This window comes from Bison bison, unplaced genomic scaffold (assembly GCF_000754665.1).
Source record: "Bison bison bison isolate TAMUID 2011002044 unplaced genomic scaffold, Bison_UMD1.0 scf7180017864352, whole genome shotgun sequence".
In the NCBI taxonomy this organism is placed as follows: Eukaryota; Metazoa; Chordata; class Mammalia; order Artiodactyla; family Bovidae; genus Bison; species Bison bison.
The window spans coordinates 4,440,924-4,460,450 of NW_011494924.1; the positions used below are offsets into that span (position 1 = coordinate 4,440,924).

A 19,527-nucleotide genomic window follows, 5' to 3' on the forward strand; every position below is an offset into this window, starting at 1 on the left:
AGAGTCCATGCTCTGTGACAAGAGAAGCTGCCGCAACAAGAAGCCCGCGCACTGCAGCTAGAGCGTAGTCCCTGCTCGCCACAACCGGAGAAAAGTCCGCGCAGCAACAAAGACCCAGGACAGCCAAAAATAAGTAAATAAATAACCTTTAAAATAGAAAACAAGGCATAGGTACTAAGAAACTTTTACAAAGATGCTTTTCTCAATGCTTTTTATGATATTAAAAATTGGAAATATCTTACATTCATGAGAGGATTGGTAAAATAACGTTTATCATATCTGCAAAACAGAATATTACATAGCCACTAGAAATGTTGACAAAAGTGTATATTTATTCACTGAGAGGTGTTGAGTAAACAATATAATATGAAATAAGTTAGAAAAGAGTATATTTCAAAATATTAAGGAAGTGATCATCTTTGGGCAGAATATTGGTGTTAATGAAGTTAACTAATCTGAGGCACTTGTTACAAATTCCTGAGTCCCCACACCCAGAGATTCTCTTTCAGTCTTCCCCAACCCCCAACTATACATATCTATAAAATTAAATAAATAAATTTTCACTCAGTTGTGTCCGACTCTTTGTGACCCCGTGGACTGTAGCCTTCCAGGCTCCTCTGTCCATGGGATTCTCCAGGCAAGAATATTGGAATGGTTTGCCATTTCCTTCTCCAAGGGATCTTCCGGACCCAGGGATTGAACCCAGGTCTCCCACATTGCAGGCAGACGCTTTACCCTCTGAGCCACCAGGGAAGCCCTACATATCTGTATATATATACATATCTATACACCTAGGTAATTGTTATGTTCCTATCCTTTTGGGGGGGGCCTTGGACCCCTTTCAGAATCTGATGTAAACTATGGATTCTTGCCCCCAAAACAAATGGACACACCAAATCTTGGATACAATTTGGTGGACCATGACTTTAGTTAAGAACCCCTAGTATGGGGTGAGAGGCCGACCTCTCCTCGTTTTCCTCTCGTTCTTATTTTTTCTCGGAAGACTCTTTGCTCCCATCTCCTTAAAGGTCAAGAACCTCTGCTGGGCAGCCCAGGCCCCAGGGTCATAGCACATTCCTTTTGTGTGTTTTTGTAGGGTTCCCGGTGCCACCCAGAGGGAACCCACCTGGTGGGATGCCAGGCAGCGGGCTGGCCGCGGGGCGGCCCCGAGGCCTGCTTTGAGAGCGTGCCTGCATCACCCAAGGCTCTCTTCCCACCGGTGCAGGACAGCGCCCCCCGGAGTGCAGCCTTCTCCGAACCTCCTGCCTCCTCCCCTCTGGCTATATGAGTCTGAGGAAGCCATCCCCAAAGTTTTGATGCTCCTTTTTTTCTAACTTTGTATTTTGTATTGGGGTATAGCCAATTAACAAAGATGTGACAGCTTCAGGTGAGCAGTGAAGGGACTCAGCCATGCATAAACATGCAGCTATTCTCCCCCAAACTCCCCTCCCATCCAGGCTGCCACATAACACTGAGCAGCGTTCTCTGTGCTGTACAGTAGGTCCTTCTTGGTTATCCACTTTAAATATAGCAGTTTGTACATGTCTGTTTCCAACTCCCTAACTGTCCCTTCCCCCCAGCCTCTCCCCTACCTCTCCCAGCAACCACAGGTTTGGTCTCTAAGTCTGTGAGTCTCTTTCTGTTTTGTAAGTTCATTCGAATCGTGTATGTACCCAACATTGATGCTCCTTCTTGATGACAACAGAAGTCCCTCCATTCATCCTACATATCTAGCGTGTACGACTTTACCTGTGCTGCTCTGGGCCCTACACGGAGATGAGAAAATCTCCTGCAGTAAAACAGTAATGGGGTCCAGGCCGTGGCTTGTGGTCTTTAAGGTGAGCAGCATCGTAAACTTTAGGGCCCTAAGAATATTTTATTAACATCTTACGAAGAGAGAGCCTCTTTTTGCGTGTACCTGTAAAAGTCGTGGACTCCTGGGCAGGGGCGGGCTCTGTGGCCTCTGAGGGGAAAAGAGGCCATCCGGGAGAATCAGGACCGTTTGGGACCAGAGGCGGCGACATGACGACAAGCGGGCTCGGCCAGCAGGTGGCGTCACCGGCCGGGCTGAAAGAGCCGTTCATCCCAGGAAACCAAATCCTGCTGCTGTCCCCTGTCCTCCTTTCCAGCACGGACCTCACTCCACTACCTGCGATCCTTTCCCCGAGAGGACTCCCGCCCTGACACCTGCAGCATGGGGGTCTGCATTGCCCACGGGTGTCACCATGGCGCTTCTCCCTTGACCCCCCGACCTGTCCTCAGTTCTGCCCCGGGGAGCATCTCGGTTCCAAGTCCCTGGGGGCCGCTCCTTCTGTCTCCTCCTCTTGGCTCCAGGGTGAGCTGCCAGGCAGGATGAACCCGGGAAAGGCTCATGACACAGGGCAGGACAGCTGTCTTAGCCTTGGCGTAATAACAAGAAAACCCAAACACTTTTCTTCTTCTTTTTTAATAGCTAAGATTAAAAAAAAAAAAAACACCCCAAATCCAACAACCCAAAACAATCTCTTTGAATGTGCCTGGTCCCAGGTCCCATTTCCAGTGCTGTTCTGAGTAAGCTGCCTCCCGGCAGCTCTGGGATCCTGTTCCTGGGGACAGCGCAGGGATGAGCAGAAACCATCCAGGCCTTTTTCCAGCATGTGGGACAACCAAGGACCGACTTCTCAGGGAGACCACCAGGACTGTTTTTAAGACATGTGGTTGCCCTGGGAGGAAGTTTTCCCTGGAGTCTGGGTTGAGGGCTATTTCTTGTGGAGAAACTTCATTTTATTGCCTAAAAAAAGAAAATGAGAACATTGCACCAGGCAGACAGAGGAGCCGAGTTAAAATCGTGCCCTTTTCACACCAGCTGTGGTGGGGACAACTGGGGCTCCCACACCACCCCGAGCTTCACCCCAGGGCCCAGGAGAAGCTGGGGGCCTTCCCCTTCCTGGGTGCCCCCTGCACTCATGTGCCTCCCCTGTGAGCAGGGGTCTTTTGAAGGGAAGACTGTCAGAGCTGCAGACTTTCAGTTGCTTCTGAAATGGTGACACAGGAAGCACGGACTGTCACGCCTCCCTGGGAGCCCGGCCTTGCAGGAGGCCGGCGGTCCCTTCCCAGGCACCGGCCCCCTGGGTGAGGCTCCAAGAAGGACCCCCGCAGGTCCTCTGAGGCGCTGGCCTCACCGGGGCCTGCTCCCTCCCTCTCTCATGCTTTTCGCTTTCTTCTCCTCCTCCATTTCCTAGCAAGAGCCTGTTTTGGCTGGTTAAACTGCAGTCCTTGCTGAAATTTTTACATTTCCACTTTTCAGGGTCATCTGGAGACTGGCCCAGGTCTCTACTGCCAGGCCCCCTTCTCTGGTTCCATTCATCATACTTCTAAGCCCCACTCCCCAAGACTGAAGATGTGGGGGTTAAGAGTGAAAGAAGAGCAACATAGCCAGGGCCCAGGAGGGCAGGGAGAGGGCCGTGTGTCCTTAGCTTCCGCTCCGAGGACAGGGCAGAACAGGAGGGTGGTACGATGCCAACTGGGCCCAGTGGGCGCAGGCCTCAGAGTTCAGCGTCATGAGCCCCGGCCCCGGTGGCAGGAACTCGCCAAGACCCCGTGGCCCCGGGGGCTGCTGCCGGGAACCCAGACCCCTGGGCCTCACCTAGTCCCTTCAGGAACTTGTTGACACCGCTGTGTTCTCCGCTGGGAAGTGTTTCCAGGTACTCCTGGGCTCGGACCTCAAATAGACCTGTTGATGAGAGAAATCCCAACCGCTTTAGCTCCTTCTCTTGGTGCTTCTGCATGTGTTCGTTTCCTTACTGCCGCAAACAAGAGAAACCTTGCTGCTGAGACGGAGCTGCTCTATAAACATGCTCTGAATCGTTTAGAGTTAAAAGGTTTTTTTCCTGACCTTATAATTGCCCAGCCTCGTGCAGTAACTGTTTTTGGAAAGCTGTAAAGCTAGCTCGTGGGTGAAGTCCTATTTTTCCTCGACGAACACCTTCCAAGTGCCTGCACTGTGTTAGGCCCCTGGTTTCAGAGAAGAACCAGGTGGTCCTGGCCCTTCCCTTCTCCTTGAGATCTCCTGTAAGAGGGCCCCTGGCAAGTGGCCTGCCTCCTGGGAGCCCGGCTGCCGTCTAGGGACTCAGGAGGGCGGAGTGGGCAGGTCACCTCAGCAGGCAGGGACCTTCAGTTCTCGCCCAGGGCTGGAGCCTCAGGCTACTGTCATCATCTCCCCCTGATCTTCTATCAGACAGTGATCCGTGGGTGTACCCGGCAGGTCTTCAAGTGAATTCTTTCATCAGGAGTTGTGTGCCTCCTCCTAGGCTCTAATCCACCTTCTTTTGTCTCTCTGGATACCCTCCTCAGAATCATCTGAAGTATGACAGTCCCCCTTTCTGCAATGCACAGAGCTCTGGGGGTGTGGAGCTTTGCTGCCTTAGCTCAGGGTCTGCAATTGCGGGACCAGAGGATACCCAGGCCTGGGCCAGCTGCTCCCGCATCCCCGACCCTCATCACTGGGTGGCCTCTCCTCAGGGTTAATCATCTATCTCTCTGGTCCTCTGGCCTAGCTCCCACCTGGGGCAGCCTTTCCTGATATTTCTAGCTTTCAGATTCCCCAAACGACTTCAAGAGCATGGAAGAAAGAGACAGAAATGGTTTCATCCTCTTCCGCACACTTACTGGTCCTGATCTCTAGAGGCGTGATGGAACCCAGCAACAAGGACAGGGACACTGAGGGAGACAAGGAGAACCTGAGGAGCAGGGGACGGGGTGGGTGAGTGTGTGTGTGTGTGTGTGAGGACAGAGGGCCCTCGGGCTCCCCAGGCTGGGGGGAGTCTCTGCTGTCCTCCTTCCCCACGGCCAACCCGCTGGGCGTCGGTGGCAGCACATGGAGCAGAGGGTGCGGGCCAGCCTCTCCTCCTCTGTCCAGCCCCAGGGCCCAGGGGAGAGGGGGAGGAAGGAGGGCAGAAGGGACAAGAGGAAATGGAGGAGAGACGCCACAGAGAGAGGAGGGAAAGGGTGTCCCTAAGAGTCTGGTCAAGCTGGGGAGACGAGGACAGAGGAGAACTCGCACCGGAACTGGGAGTGGGGCTCTGGGCGTGGGGAGGAGAGGGAAAGCGACACCCGAGGAGACGGCAAGGCCCCCAACCTTTGGCGTCCTGCCGGCGCAGCTCTCGCTCCTGGATGAAGCCCCGGAACGTCTGGGTCTCCATGAAGACCTCCAGGAACCGGCGGAGGCTCTTGGAAGAGACGGCTTTGCGGAAGGCCTCTCGCTGCAGCTGCAGGGTCCTCTCCTCGCGCTCGCCTGCCGTCAGGAACAGCGAGTAGTGGCCCACGATCTCCACGAAGAAGCGGACAAAGGCTTCAGACACCACCTCGTTCAAGGGGCTGGACTCAGGGCCTGAGCAGAGCAGGGGAGGACCAGGACCGCTGAGGGCGGAGGCAGAGCCTCTGGGATGAGTCAGTCAGAAAAGACAAGGATGCTATTCCAGGTTCCTGGAAGGCCGACTGTGATGATCCATGAAAGAGGTTCCCCACAGTGAGCCTGTCATTTCTTTCCTACCTTTAAACAGATTTTTTAGAGCTAAACTGGGGGTGGGGTGGGAAAGGTTTTTCCTGCTGAAGGGGATGAGCGCCAGCCTCTCTCCTGGTGCACCTCGCTGCCCATTTTCCGACTGAACCCCGTGTCAAGTGGACATGCCCATAGTTCACTGCTCCCTGACTCCAAGGACGGAGGCAGGGGTGCAGTCTGGGAGGTGGTTGAGCATTTACCTCGTTTGCCATCCGGGGGCCCATCATCCTGCTCACTAGCCAGGTCATTCCTCTGCTCCAGAATGTGTTCCAGGGCTACCTGAAGCTTCCGGGGCAGAATGGAGTCCTCATCGTCCATCTGTAAAACAGAAAAAACGGGAGTCATTGTCCCAGCATTTCCCGGGACGGTGGCTGCACCCTGGCCAGATGTACACAGCGGATTCTTCAGGGCAGGCCCGGCACGGTTCCTGGTTTAGTGGAGAGAACGCAACTTCGAACCAGAGGCTTGAATCTTGATTCCACTCTTAACAAGCTACAGGAGCCTCAGCTTCCCCATTTGGTAAAACGGGTTACCTCACTGTGAAGATTAAATGCAACAAATAAGATGGCGATGAATGAAACTGAAGAAGATATAAAATAAATGGAAAGATATTCTGTGTTCATGGATTGAAAGAATAAATAGTTAAAACGGCCATGCTACTCAAAGCCATCTATAGATTCCATGCAAATTCCTATGAAAATTCTAATGATGTTTTTCACAGAAATACAAAAAAAAAAATCCTAAAATGTGTATGGAACCATAAAAGACTGAACAGGCAAAACAATCTTAGAAAAGAAGAACAAAGCCAGAGGCATCCTAATTCCTGATTTCAAACTTTATCATGGAACTATAGTAATCAAGACAGTATGGGTGTTACTGTTGTTCAGTCGCTCAGTCCTGTCCAAGGCTTTGCATCCCCATGGACTGTGGCACGCCAGGCTTCCCTGTCCTCCCCTACCCTCTCCTGGAGCTTGCTCAAACTCACGTCCATTGAGTTGGTAATGCTATCTAACCATCTTATCCTCTGTTGTCCTTTTCTCCTTCTGCCTTCAGTCTTTCCCAGCATCAACTGGCATAAAAACAGAAACACAGACGAACAGTGGAGGACAGGGAGGCCTGGCGTGCTATAGTCCATGAGGCCGCAAAGAGCTGGACACGACTGAGCGACTGAACAACAATAAGATAAACAGAACAGAATCGAGAGGCCAGAAATAAACCCATTCATATACAGTCAATTAACACTTGACAAGGGAGCTGAATATTCAAGGGGAAAAGGGTGGTTGCTTAACCTAAATGGTACTGGAAAAACTAGACATACATATACGAAGGAATGAAACTGAACCCCTATCTTGTACCTCTCCCCCAGATTATGTGGATTTAAAAAAAATGGATCACAGACTTAAATGAAGACCAGAAACTGTAAAACTGCTGGAAGAAAATACAGGTGAAAAGCTATTTGACACTGATCTTGGCAACGATTTTTGGGGATATGACACCAAAAGCACAAGCCACAAAAGCAAGAATTAACAAGTCGGAGTCCACACTGAAAAGCTCCTGCACAGTAAAACGATGTCATCAAAACAGAAAGGCAGCCTCCAAAATGGGAGAAAGTAAGTACACACGCACATACGTATATACGCACGATGGAATAGTATTCAGCCACAAAAGAAAGACATACCGCTTTTGTGACTACACTGACAGACCTTGAAGGCATAATGCTAAGTGAGGGAGACCAGACAGCAAAAAATAAATCCTGTACGTTCTCACTTATATGTGGAATCTAAAATACTGAACTCAAAAAATTAATTAAAAAACTCAACTCATAAAAACAGAGTAGAGAGGTGGTTACCAGGGGTGAGGGGTGAGGAAAAGGGCAAATATTGGTCAAAGGGCACAAATTTCCAGCTAGAAAATGAGTAAATTCTGAGGCATCTAATGTCTAGTTTGGTGACTATAGCTCAAGTATACTTAAAAGTTATTGAGAGAGTAAATCTTAAGTGCTATCCCCCCATACACAGGTAATTATGTGAGGGGATGGAAGGGTTAACTAATTGTATCGTGGTTCTAATTTCTCAACGTATATCAACTCATCATGTTGTACGTCTTAAATTTAAATATGTTATATGTCAATAATAGCTCAGTAAGGCTGGGAGGAATTAAATGCAACACAATTAACTTGAGAAAGTTCCCTGCACCTAAGTGGCTACTCAGTAATTGTTTCCCAATGCTCCACCCCGCAAGGTGGCTAATTCTTATCAAGGGGCTTTTTGGTCAGGGCAGATGACCAGTATGACTGAAAGTTGGCTTTATGATCTGGGTCTCAGAGCCGGAGGGCAGTGGGGATGGGCCTACCCAGAGGGCCCTTGGAAAGTGAAAGTAGATGGAGCTAATAATAAAAAACAGCATTATCATGCATAACTTTTCAGTAGCCACTCCAAGTTTATTTATTTGGCCATGCCATGGAGCACGTGGGTTCCCCCACCAGGGACTGAACTGCACCCAACCCTCATTCTCTGATAATGAAAGTAGTTTATGATCATTATAAAAAATGTATGAAAATATCAAAACAATCTAAAATTGCTCATAATCTGTCTCTTTTTCAGTCTCCCACTCTAAGACAACCAGAATTGATGTTTTGATGAGTTTTCCTTTCTATCTTTCTATATATGTGTGTTTTCCCCCTCATTTCTATCCTTTAAAAAGCAAGATCGGCAAAGTAGTGTATATAATTTTTATCCTGATTTTTCCACTTTGTATTATATCATGAAATTTGTTGTCAAATATTTAAAGGCATGTTGGAAAAGGTTAAGTGTCTACAGTTATAACCTATATAAAGATTCTATCAGCAAACCATTTTGTGACAGAACTCATGGGAATCAATCCTTTGTCCAAACCCCTCTTCTTTGGCCCCTGCCTTCTGTCCTGTCCTCAGTCAAGCCCTGGCCGGGGACTGCCCCCGCCTGCTGGCCTGCTTTGGGATTCCAGGCCCACCACAGAGCTGGAAAGGCGAGCTCTAAACATCAAAGAGGTGCAAACAGAGCAAGCAGTGGTTGAAGCTGGGTTGCTTCTTACTCACCTGCCTGAGGAACCGATTGTTGACGAGGTCGACCACCAGGACCTATGAGGTGAGGAAAAGGGACTGTTACTGTTAGCAGGGAGGGCTTCCAGCACATCGAAACGGACTGTTAACCTTCTTTCTTTCTTGGCACCCAGGGAGGCAGCCGGGTGGGGGTGGAGTAGGCCAATTGTGGTTTCCTGACATTGCCACTGAAGCCACAGATGATGAAGGGGGAGGCGGGGAAAAAGCTTTCCAGACATGCATGCTTTCAACACTGTAACCGCAAGCTAGGATACGAGTGGGCCAAAAGCTGGACTTCCTGCCCTGTTCCTGGACTGGCTAAGGCAGAGCTGCTCCGACTGTTTTTTAGCGTGTGGGTCACTGAGTCAGAGAGGCTAGAGCCCCAGCTTGTTCCCATTCCACTGGATTCTGCCACCCCCGCCAGGCCTCCCCCTCCTACCTCCCAGTTACCCACTTAGTCTTGTCATTTCTCTTAATGGGATAAAAGGGGAGAGACCCAGAGGACTGGACCCAACGAGACAGTAAGCCAAGCTGCAGGTGCTGGGCTCCCACGAGTCAAGGCTTTCAGGTAAAGCACTTTCGTCCTCCTTCCTCAGAGTGAGGCTGAGACCCGGGGCCACAACTAGGGAGAGGCAAGTGAAGGGACCAGGGCACAAAACTTGGGAAGGCGGCCACTCACGGGATCACACGGTGTGGACCGCTGGCTATGACAGAGGACGAGCACGGGGGCCTGTGTGCCCGCCGTCTTTCCACGACAGCAGGAACCACGGCTCTAACACAGGAGCTGGGAGCTGAGAGGGGCTGTCCTTCCTTCTCATACCCTCTCCTGGGGGGGTGAACTGAGCCATCTGCAGGCTTACAGGGCACCCAGGAAAACCCTCTGCAGTTCACAAACACACACTCAAAGACCTGAGTCTGCTGGTTAATCTTTAACAGGACTGCAGGACCACCTGGGCAATTAGAGGCACTGCATTTCGGGACACCGGGACGGTTCAGGCCTGGCTGTTCTGTGCAGCATCACTTAGTCCCCACGGTTCTGCTCTGACTGCCGGAAGCTCTCAGTACTGGAGACACAAACCATTTAGAGGAAGGGGCTAGAACTCAATAATCACAGAGACGCTAAGCAGGGCTTTTCTCATTTGGATCCAGAACTCAATCCCTGAACACATTTAGCTTATTGCCTTTTTAGCTGATACAAAAAATGACCTACTTATAGGAACACAGTCCTTCTCAAGACTTTGTTATTGGCCCAAAGATGATTTCCAGTTACCATTAGCTCTTTGTGTGCTTTCTTCCCATGACAGAGGGGTGGATGGGGGAAGGGTAGGGCAGATGGCTCTTTACTGACTAGGTGTATTAAAATCGAGTAAATCGTTGGTTGGGCTTCCCTGGTGGCTCAGAGGTAAAGAATCCACCTGCCAATGCAGGAGACACAGCTTTCTATCCACGGAAGATGGAAGATCCCCTGGAGAAGGAAATGGCAGCCCACTCCAGTATCCTTGCCTGGGAAATCCCATGGACAGTGGTCTGTGGGGTCGCAAAGAGTGGGACACGACTCAACAACAGCAACAAATTGTTGACTGCAGCCTTTCTCAATGGGTGTCCACGGCTGTAGGTACATTTAGAGGGGAGACTGAGTCTGCAGTCAAGAGGTTCTGCTGAAGGTGACTTGGCAGGAGGGTGCTGACTCACAAAGCCGTGGGGTCCCGCTGCTCCCCTGACCCTGCCTGCTGGCAGAGCCACAGGCAGCCCCTTCCCCCTACCCCGGCCCCGACAGGGAGCTCACCTCCTCCAGCGGCAGCTCCCTGAGCAGCGGCAGCGAGCTGGTGAGCAGCCCGATGAGGAAGGGCGTTGGCGAGCACACGATGTCGATCATGGCGGGCGGCAGCACGGGGATGTAGGTGTGCTGCCAGGTGAAGGGGTAGATGGCCGCCACCATCGCGTGACAGCACGTGGACAGGGTGCTGCGGTGGGGAGAGAGGGGAGGAAGGGCCGCTTCAGGAGGGTGGGCCGCCTCCACGAAGACGCCAGAGAGAAGGGTTCACACGCCAGCCACACCTCCCCCAGCCACAGAGAAGCCCCAGACAACCAAAGCCTGTTTCGCATGGGTGCTCCTTCTCTTAGTGAAGAGGCTTTGGATTGGAGCCCACGTTCTCTCCGCCAAGTGTGAACACCTAGGTGTGGTCAGGGGAGACAGGGTGCGTCCTTCAGTGTTCAGGGGCAGCCGTCCGCTCCAAATGGCTCGGTTGTGTAAAAGCGAAATTCACATACTTCTTGTCCAGAATTAAAAACACAGAAAAATAACAACGTTGAGAGACAGACTCAGTTTCTCTTAAAGCAGGATGATCACAGTGTAGCCTTGTACTGGTGAAAGCTGAGCCTGACAATTGTGTGGGATTCACAAGGCTTTGCTCCGTGCCGGCATTTGTGCTCGGTTTGTGGAGTGAACGGGTGGATTACCTGGGAGCATCGCTTTTAGGTCATTTCTGCGGAGCTGCAGCACAGTGATGACTGGCGGCTTCCGAGATGAGTGAGAGCAGACTTTCTTTTCTTCCTCGAAATCGCTTCTTATCACTAAGTGAGCCTGCTCCCAGCCGTTCCCCTCTCCTCTCATCCTGATATGCTGTTTCTAAAATGCTATGGGGTTGGAAGCTCTAGAAGCTTGTACGAAGTGTCTAATGCAAGAGTAAACCAAAGTGAGGGCCCAGTGGATTCGCCCAAGAGTATACCGGGTCATCTTCGGTTCCCTGTAACCAGCACTGCATCTGTTAGGACACCTTCTGAATGTTCGCCCTGGTTCTCAGCTGTGCTCTGTTCACGTCAAGCTGCAAGGAAGCTGAGTTCTGGATGGATGAATGCGTCTTTACTGCATTCCCATGATGCCACACACCTATAATCTCGTTGCCATAAAACTTTCCTGAGCCCATCAAAAAAATCACTTAGCTCTGGTTTACTTAAGAAGAAAAGAAATGGACTAAAAGATACTGGCTAGCAAGTGAACTCAGCCAGGCAGAACGAGACATGTACTGTATGATTCCAGTTACACGAGGGACTTAGAATCAGCAAATGCATCGAGACAGAGTAGAACGGAAGTTAGCAGGGGCTGGAGGAAGGGAGAGGGGCACACTGTTGCTTAAAGAGGACAGAATTACAGTTGAGATGATGAAAAAGCTCTGGAAATGGAGAGCAGTGATGGCTGCAAACACTGCAAATGTGCTAAATGCCCCTGAATTCAACACTTAAAAGATTATTAAAATGGTAACATTTATGGTTATGTATATTTTACTGCAATAAAAAAGCAATCCTCCCCAAATCATTTAGATTCCTCTGAATCTAGTAAGTTCCTCTGAATCTAGCACCCCCTGAGACGTCCTTAACATATGCACTAGCCCTTGTTTTGATCCTGCTTCCATTTGGGGGCTCCTAACCTAATAAGTGAAAGTGAAAGTCGCTCAGTTGCGTCCGACTCTTGGCGAACCCATGGACTATACAGTCCGTGGAATTCTCCAGGCCAGAATACTGGAGCCGGTAGCTGTTCCCTTCTCCAGGGGATCTACCCAACCCAGGGATCGAACCCAGGTCTCCCGCATTACAGGCGGATTCTTTACCAGTTGAGCCACTAAGGAAGCCAAACCTAATAACAGCCATGTTGAATCTTGTCCATTTACCAGTATGTCTTCTGACCTTCCTGTTCTCTCTCTTAGCAAATAATCAATCTCCTGACACTCACTGGAGTCATGAGATACCTCTCAGTAGTGGAGCAGCCACATATTTCATCGATACCTGGTCTTACGTTTTCTTTCAAATGATCACCCTCAAAATGAGAAAGATGCTACCCCAATATTTTGTTTGTTATCACTATAATGCCTCTTTATTAGCTGAGTAAGGGTGAGACAGACTAAAGTTTGGACTTATACCAAGAGAGCAACATCAATAATTCAGCCAGCAGTGGGCAGTGAAGTGACTTCTGCCTTTTAAAAGATCTTCTTGAACACCATCTAGCAACTGAACAACAGACACCTCTCAATAGCACTCTGAGGTTGTAACTATTATTATTAGTAACTACTAATGGCTTCTTTCCACAACTGAAATATTAGGTTACACTATAAAAATATTAGCAAATGTAGTTTTTAAACCTGTAAGTAAACCCTATCCATTATGTTAAATTAAATCCTAAGGCATTCAGACATGACACACACTTTTTTTTTCCATTCTGTAAATCATTGTTTTCTCTCTGGATTCAATAAAGACTTAAAAATTGTCTTGAAAAGCATAGGAGCTTTATTTTTTAAGGCATCACTTTCTACCAGATAAGTCAAGAATGTTGATACTTTTAGTGAATTGCTGATCATTTATGTTTAATTTGCTTGATCTATAGATCACTGAATGGGCTGAATTTACTTTGTTCTAAAACTTTGAAGTTTTAGGACTAAGCTGTATTTGTGTGTGGCCAGTCTACAAAGCTGATCTGCTCAAGGACTATGGGTCATAACTGAGAAAACTAGAAGGACATCATAATATGAACAAGAATAGTTGTGTGTAGAGCAAGTTTTTGCAGACTATAATTTGCACCCTATTGGGGGTCCTGAAATAATTTCAGGGGGTTGTGATCAGCATCAAAAACAACTACAACAAAAAGAATGTAATAGAAAATAAGAGAGTATGATGCATTTTTCCCCAACTGTAAGTAACTATATGTATGTATTATGTGGGGTGTATATTAGATCTGAATATAAAATGTATTTCTAATTGTGGACTGTAGTAAAAAGGCTTGGAAGCCAATGATTTTGACTAAAGAGTTGGGGGTGAGGTGCAGTGGGGAATGGGTAGAAAGAGATGGTTGAGCTGGAATTTTGTTATGTTACACCTTTTACTGGGATGTTGGCTTTCATTTCCAAGTGGCTAGTGGGAGTTCTTTAAAAGAGACCCTAAGAAGGAATTTCCTGAAGTAAGCCTTGTGTATGAAATCCACCTTTTTTTTTTTTTTTAGCACATTTGTTATTAAGCTCCTAAACATCACTTGGGGAAAGAATGGATCATGCAGTGGTGTAGGTCGTGGACTCTGTCATCCATGGTCCCTTCAGCAAGTTTCTGAAATCCTCGCTTTTCAGTCATGGGCTCCCCAAGTGACACTGGTGGTGAAGAACCTGCCTACCAATGCAAGAGACGTAAGAGACTTGGGTTCATCCCCTGAGGTGGGAAGATCCCCTGGAGGAGAGCCTGGCAACCCATTCCATTATTCTTGCCTGTAGAATCTCATGGACAGAGGAGCCTGACCGGCCACAGTCCATAGGATCACAAAGAATCGGACACGACTGAAGCAAGTTAGCACTTTAGTCAAGTCACTAAAGGAGAATAAAAATGCAGCACTCATGTTTAAGACTGCATTTACATTTCAGAGGTGTGGTTTAAGCATTTCTGACTCCGGGGAAGTTACAGCAGCACAGAATTTTAGACCTGGAAGCGATTTTAGAGCTCCGGGAGATGGTGAAGGACAGGGAAGCCTGGCGTGCTGCAGTCCACAGGGTCACAAAGAGTTGGGTGCTCCTGAGCAACTGAACAACAGTGAACCCCAGGCAAAAAGAAGTTAAAGTAACTTCTGCATTCAGGGTGAGGGCAGGGTGGGGAGCGAGGAGTCCTGCAGGTGGGAGAAGGTAGAGAGACACAGACTGAGGAATGCAGGCATGAAGAAGCACAGCCAGAAGCCTTGGGGTTTTTCTTGATTACTGTAATAGAAAAACAAGTCTGGGGACTTCCCCAAAGGTCCAGTGGTTAAGGCTTTGAGCTTCCAATGCAGGGGGTATGGGTTCAATCCCTGGTCAGGGAACTAACATCTCGCATGCCATGTAGCACGACTAAAAAACCCCAAATAAAAAGTTTTTTTCAAAGTCCAATTAAAAATTAAAGAAAGAAAAAGAAATCTGTGTAACTTTCTTTTTTTACCAATTCAGAGAAATGGCCTCCTGCCCCTTTGCCTTCTCTTGGCCTCAGCCCTGGAGGGAGCAGGTCTGCAGGGAGTCTCCCCTTCTTTCCACTGCTGCTGTGCTTTGTGTCTCTGGCTGAAGCCCAGGGGTCTCGGGGCGGGGGTGGGGTGGGGGCAGGGTGTGTGGCTCAGCTGCAGTGAGTGTGAACCAGCTGGGTGGGGAAGGTAGCTGGAACAAGTAGAGAACACGACGATAAGCAATGGCAGCACTAGATACACAGGGCAGGTAAAGAAAAGTCACGGAAAGAAGAAATGCATTCCATTTAACTGGAACGCAGGGAGCTGAGGGGCACCGGGACTCAGTCTGCTGTTGTCGTTTAGTCGCTAAGTCGCGTACTCAGTCTCGATGGGGACAAATGACAACTCAACGTGTCACCTGTCGGCCATGTAGGTTGGTACTACCATTGTTGATTCTGCTAACAAGTGTCTTTTGTTTGCTTTTTAAACAGTCTGATCACTGTTGTAGCTGGGTCCCCGTGTTTCCCACCTGGTTTCCACTGCCACCTTGTTAGCTGGCACCTGTCAGGGCGTCAGGAGCCACCCGAGAGGCGGGGGTTCTGGCAGTGTCACATCCCTCTTGTTCTCCAGCTCCCTCCAATATTCTAAAACAAAATTCTGCCTCTTGAAACACTAGAAGGACAGGTCAGATTCTGCAAATAATACATCAAGTGGCAGCTGTTCCTTCCAAATAAATGGTAGAAGAGGGGCTTCCCTGGTGGTCCAGTGGTTAAGAATCCCCCTTGCAATGCAAAGCACACCAGTTTGACCCCTGGTCTGGGAAGATCCTTCATGCCACAGAGCAACTAAGCCTGTGGGCCACCCACAACTACCAAGCCTGTGCTCTAGAGCTGAGAGCCGCAACTACTGAAGCCCGTGTGCCCTAGAGCCCATGCTCTGCAACGAGAAGCCACTGCGATGAGAGGCCTGCACACCATGAGAGAGTAGCCTCCGTTTGCTGCAACTAGAGAAAACCTCCGTGTAACAACGAAGACCCACCTCACCCCCCAAATTAGTGAATCTTAAAAAAAATGGTACAAGAGAAAAGAAGGGATTATTCTGAGTGTAGCTTGTTGAGATTTTATTCCCTGACCCATAAAGGCTAGAGGAGCTTCCATGGGGGTGGGCACTGCTAGGCCTGGTGGTTTCTTAGGAACATGCAAAGTACAGTCTACAGTTCTAGGGATGCTAAGGATGACTGTTCAGGCTCGCTTGCCACTTAATGTGGAGCCTTCTGAGCATCTGCTGGTTGGAGGAGAGGCAGTGTTTTTGAAGGAAGTTCTAGCAGGGAGCCCTGGCAGCTGGCTCGCATTACAGTGGGGGTGGAGGAAAGGAATGCTGGCCCCCCACAGCTGTGATCAATTTGCACAAAAGCGAGGGAGGGAGGAGATGCCCCAGTGGGAGGTTGGCTGGGCCACAAGGTTAAAAGATGGGCACAGGGGAGAAGGGTCAGATCCCAGAATGCTTTGTTACTTGGTGGTGGTTCCTGAGGGTTGAAGCATTAGTCCAGAGACACCAGGATACACTTGTGAGCACTCAGATTCTCCTGGAGAAGACGCTTCCATTCTGGCTGCTACAAAGCCCTGTGTCGTATGTGTTGTTGTTTAATTGCTCAGTCGTGTCTGACTTTCAATTCCATGGACTACAGCAGGCCAGGGTTTCCTGTCCTTCACCATCTCCGGAGTTTGCTCAAGCTCACGTCCATTGAGTCAGTGATGCCATCCAACCATCTCATCCTCTGTCGTCCCCTTCTCCTCATGCCCTCAATCTTTCCCAGCAACAGGGTCCTAGCCCAATTTGCAGTTAGTTATTACTATGCTCAGCAGCCTCCCAATTCACCTAGCAACCAGAAAGAGTCAAGCGCAGAGCTTTCTCTAAGATGCTACCAGAAAAGTGAAGGATGAGTTTCCAGAGTTGGAGAGACCCCAGGAGTTTGCAGGGTGAGTCCATCAGCATCCTTTAGGATTCCAGGCAAAGCATGTCTCCCTTTGTGTGTGATTCCCAGGAACCAGAGCCAGCGGTGACTCTGATGTGGTCTGGTGCCTGCTGAGACCTAGTGGGAGGTGGCTGCCATGCTTCCATTACTGTACTTTCAGACCCTGCAGAAATGTGTCACTGAGTTAAAAAAGAACCCAGGCTGGACCTCAACAAAACTGGGTTTGCTACACTCTGTGTGATCTCAGGTAAAGCTCTTCTCCAGGCCTCAGCTTCCTCATCTGTAACATAAGGAAAGTGGGCGTTCCAGCTTTAAAGTGCCAACCACGAACTATGAGAGAGACAGAGAGAAAGCCAGGAACTGGAAGTAGGAGCCAGGAGCTGAAAATGACTGACATGAAAAAAACCCAGGCCTGGAGGGTAATTCTAGAGCTCACTGATGGAGACAGGGCAGAAAAGCAATGGTGACATCTCATTCCAAGGAATTAGGGGATATAACGTTGGAGAGTTTTTAAGTTGCCCCCGAAAGGACTACGCTTAGAGCCAGCACAGCCTGGAGGGACCTGGCCCCAGAAGAGAGCTGGAGTATGCTATATCCGAGATTCTGTTGGTGATGGGTTTGGAGTCAAAGACAATTTGTGGCTATGCTATTGTCTAAACCTTGCTTCAAAGTTATCTTGGTGTTCATAGGCAAAAAAAAAAAAAAAGGTAGTTAATACTTCATGTATAATCAGTCTGATGGCATTTTCCCAGCACTCTGCTGAACTAAACATAGGTGTCTCCTTGTTGGCTTCTTGAGGACCTCTGAAGTAGTACTCTAGGTGTCGGACCACCAAGATGGAGGCTACCCACACTCCCAAGTAGTCCTTGGCAAGCTCACTTGCCTGGAGAGGGTGTGCCACAAACCCAACCTTCTTCTGAAACACCATGGTGCAACTGATTGAGACAGGATACGGGGCCCCATTTAAACCTACAGAAACGGATTAAAAATGAACTAAAAGGAGCACACAACAAGATGAAGATGCACAGCTACACAGGGACTTATCTGTGTAGTCAACTGACGTCGAGGCCAAGACTCAAGCTCTACTATTTGTCCAGATTTGACCACCGAATCCCACTTGTCATTCACTAGAAGTCTGTCGTTTAGCTTCTGGTGTGAACGCACTACGGACAGATAAGTAACTTTCTTGAATATTAAAAACCGTCGTCCTGCCTAAAACTTTTACACAAATTGTTTATGTGCAGCTCTGACTCTCTTATTCAGCCTAGTGTGTAGATTTGGCCAAAACCTTGGGAACTGAAATTAATAAACGAAAAAACAAAATGTTTATCATCAGGGAAATGAAGAAAGGGGTATAGGGAAATATTTATTTAGGTTGTTATGACAACAGAACAAGTGATCACAACAACATTCTTTCTTTCCCATCTGCTAAACTCTGGCTTGACAGAGCCTTAAGGAACACTCAACGTCCACCGTAAAGATGAAACGGAGCAAGAATGTTATTCTAAATTTGATAGATTTTTGGCTCCACTTAAAACCCTTTTCTAACTCATACAATATTTGCCACAACTCCCAGCTATTTCCTCTCGCAGTGGGCAGACGCACTTGCAACGATGAGGAAATGAATTGTGTGGCGGGGGAGGGTGCTGGTGGCAGTGACCACAGGCCTCCGGCAGGCCAATGTTCACCCCGGGATGTCATGGGGCCACTCACTGAGTCTGCGGTGGGCCCTGTTCTCATGCCCTGCTCCATGGCCTTGAGAAGATGGGGGGCTACAGAAGGGAACCTGGAGCAGCCTACTTCTACTTCCAGCTAAGCAGGGCTACAAATCAGGGCATGTGCAGCCCATAGAGAGCAAGTGGTGCCCACTGATGAGGATGAAAGCATGGGCTGAACTTAGGCTAAAGGCTTTCTTCAGAGGCTTTTCCAGGTCAGACGACTTGCAGCCAGCCACTGGTTTGTCATGGCCTAGCTGAAGAGTCGGACATGACTGAGAGACTTCCCTTTCACTTTTCACTTTCATGCCTTGGAGAAGGAAATGGCAACCCACTCCAGTGTTCTTGCCTGGAGAATCCCAGGGACAGCGGAGCCTGGTGGGCTGCACAGAGTCGGACACAACCGAAGCGACTTAGCAGCAGCAGCAGCAGCTGAAGAATGCTTCAATTCCCTAAAGCTATTTTCCCATAAATCAGAAGTAGGTGGTGGCTGACTCCTCTCAGAGGAACCCCTTAGGTGGAACAGGCTGGAGAAGAGAAGATGGGTTCCGGCTTTCTCACTCAGTAACTTCACACGCACTGTGTTCTCTGGAGGCGTTTCTGTGCTCTGATCATTAGCTAGGTCCCTATTTCACAGGTGAGCCAGACTTCCTGTGTGGGCTCTCTGTTAGGGGAGGGGGCAAGTCTGAGGGTCAGAGAGACCCCCAAAGAGGAGGCTGCGCTGAGGCCCCCTCAGAAGAAAGCACTTAAAGTTGCAAGAGGAGGTACAGATGGTGCCCTGACTTCTGAGCACAGGCTAGAGCAGAGGCCTGGGAGTCCTGGGAGAGTGGATCTGTAACATGGGGTGTATTTATTTATCTTCAACCCAGATAAGGTTAAGCGGGGTGTTAGAAGGGCACTCACAGTTAGTTACCTCAGCACCTCACCATCCTGAAGCACGTACGTTTAGAATCACTTTCAGGAAATGCTATCCAGATGGTTTCTACTGAACCAGACCCCCTGGGCGAGGAGTGGGCCATGTGAGGGTGGGATCCCAGAGCATCTGAGCTGGAGGGATCCCATGGGAATCACACAGCTGGGCAGAGGAGGCGGTTGTCCCCTGGGACACAGGATGCCTGAGACGGATGAGTCCTGGGTCAGGAATGGGGGAAGGGTACTTCAGCAGGTCCGGGACCAAGATTGCTGGGTGGGCAGACACCAAGGGGTGTGGCAGACACCTGGGGCACCCCAGCCCATGGACTCAGAGGTCAGAGCTGGGAGAGACTCTGGAGGTTCCCT

At 49.3% G+C, this 19,527-nt stretch overlaps 1 protein-coding gene across 1 annotated transcript in view; it reads right to left on the reverse strand.

The window, feature by feature from the left end:
- Positions 1-2,427: 2,427 nt before the first annotated feature.
- Positions 2,428-19,527, reverse strand: part of DENND2A (DENN/MADD domain containing 2A) — a 98,726-nt gene continuing 81,626 nt past the window's right edge. Inside the window, exons 15-20 of the mRNA XM_010854951.1 lie at positions 10,405-10,582; positions 8,616-8,657; positions 5,740-5,857; positions 5,117-5,368; positions 3,626-3,712; positions 2,428-2,770 (exon numbers count right to left, since the gene is read on the reverse strand). Coding sequence (XP_010853253.1) covers positions 2,739-2,770; positions 3,626-3,712; positions 5,117-5,368; positions 5,740-5,857; positions 8,616-8,657; positions 10,405-10,582 — 709 coding nt within the window. The 3' untranslated portion in view covers positions 2,428-2,738. The remainder of the gene's footprint in view (positions 2,771-3,625; positions 3,713-5,116; positions 5,369-5,739; positions 5,858-8,615; positions 8,658-10,404; positions 10,583-19,527) is intronic.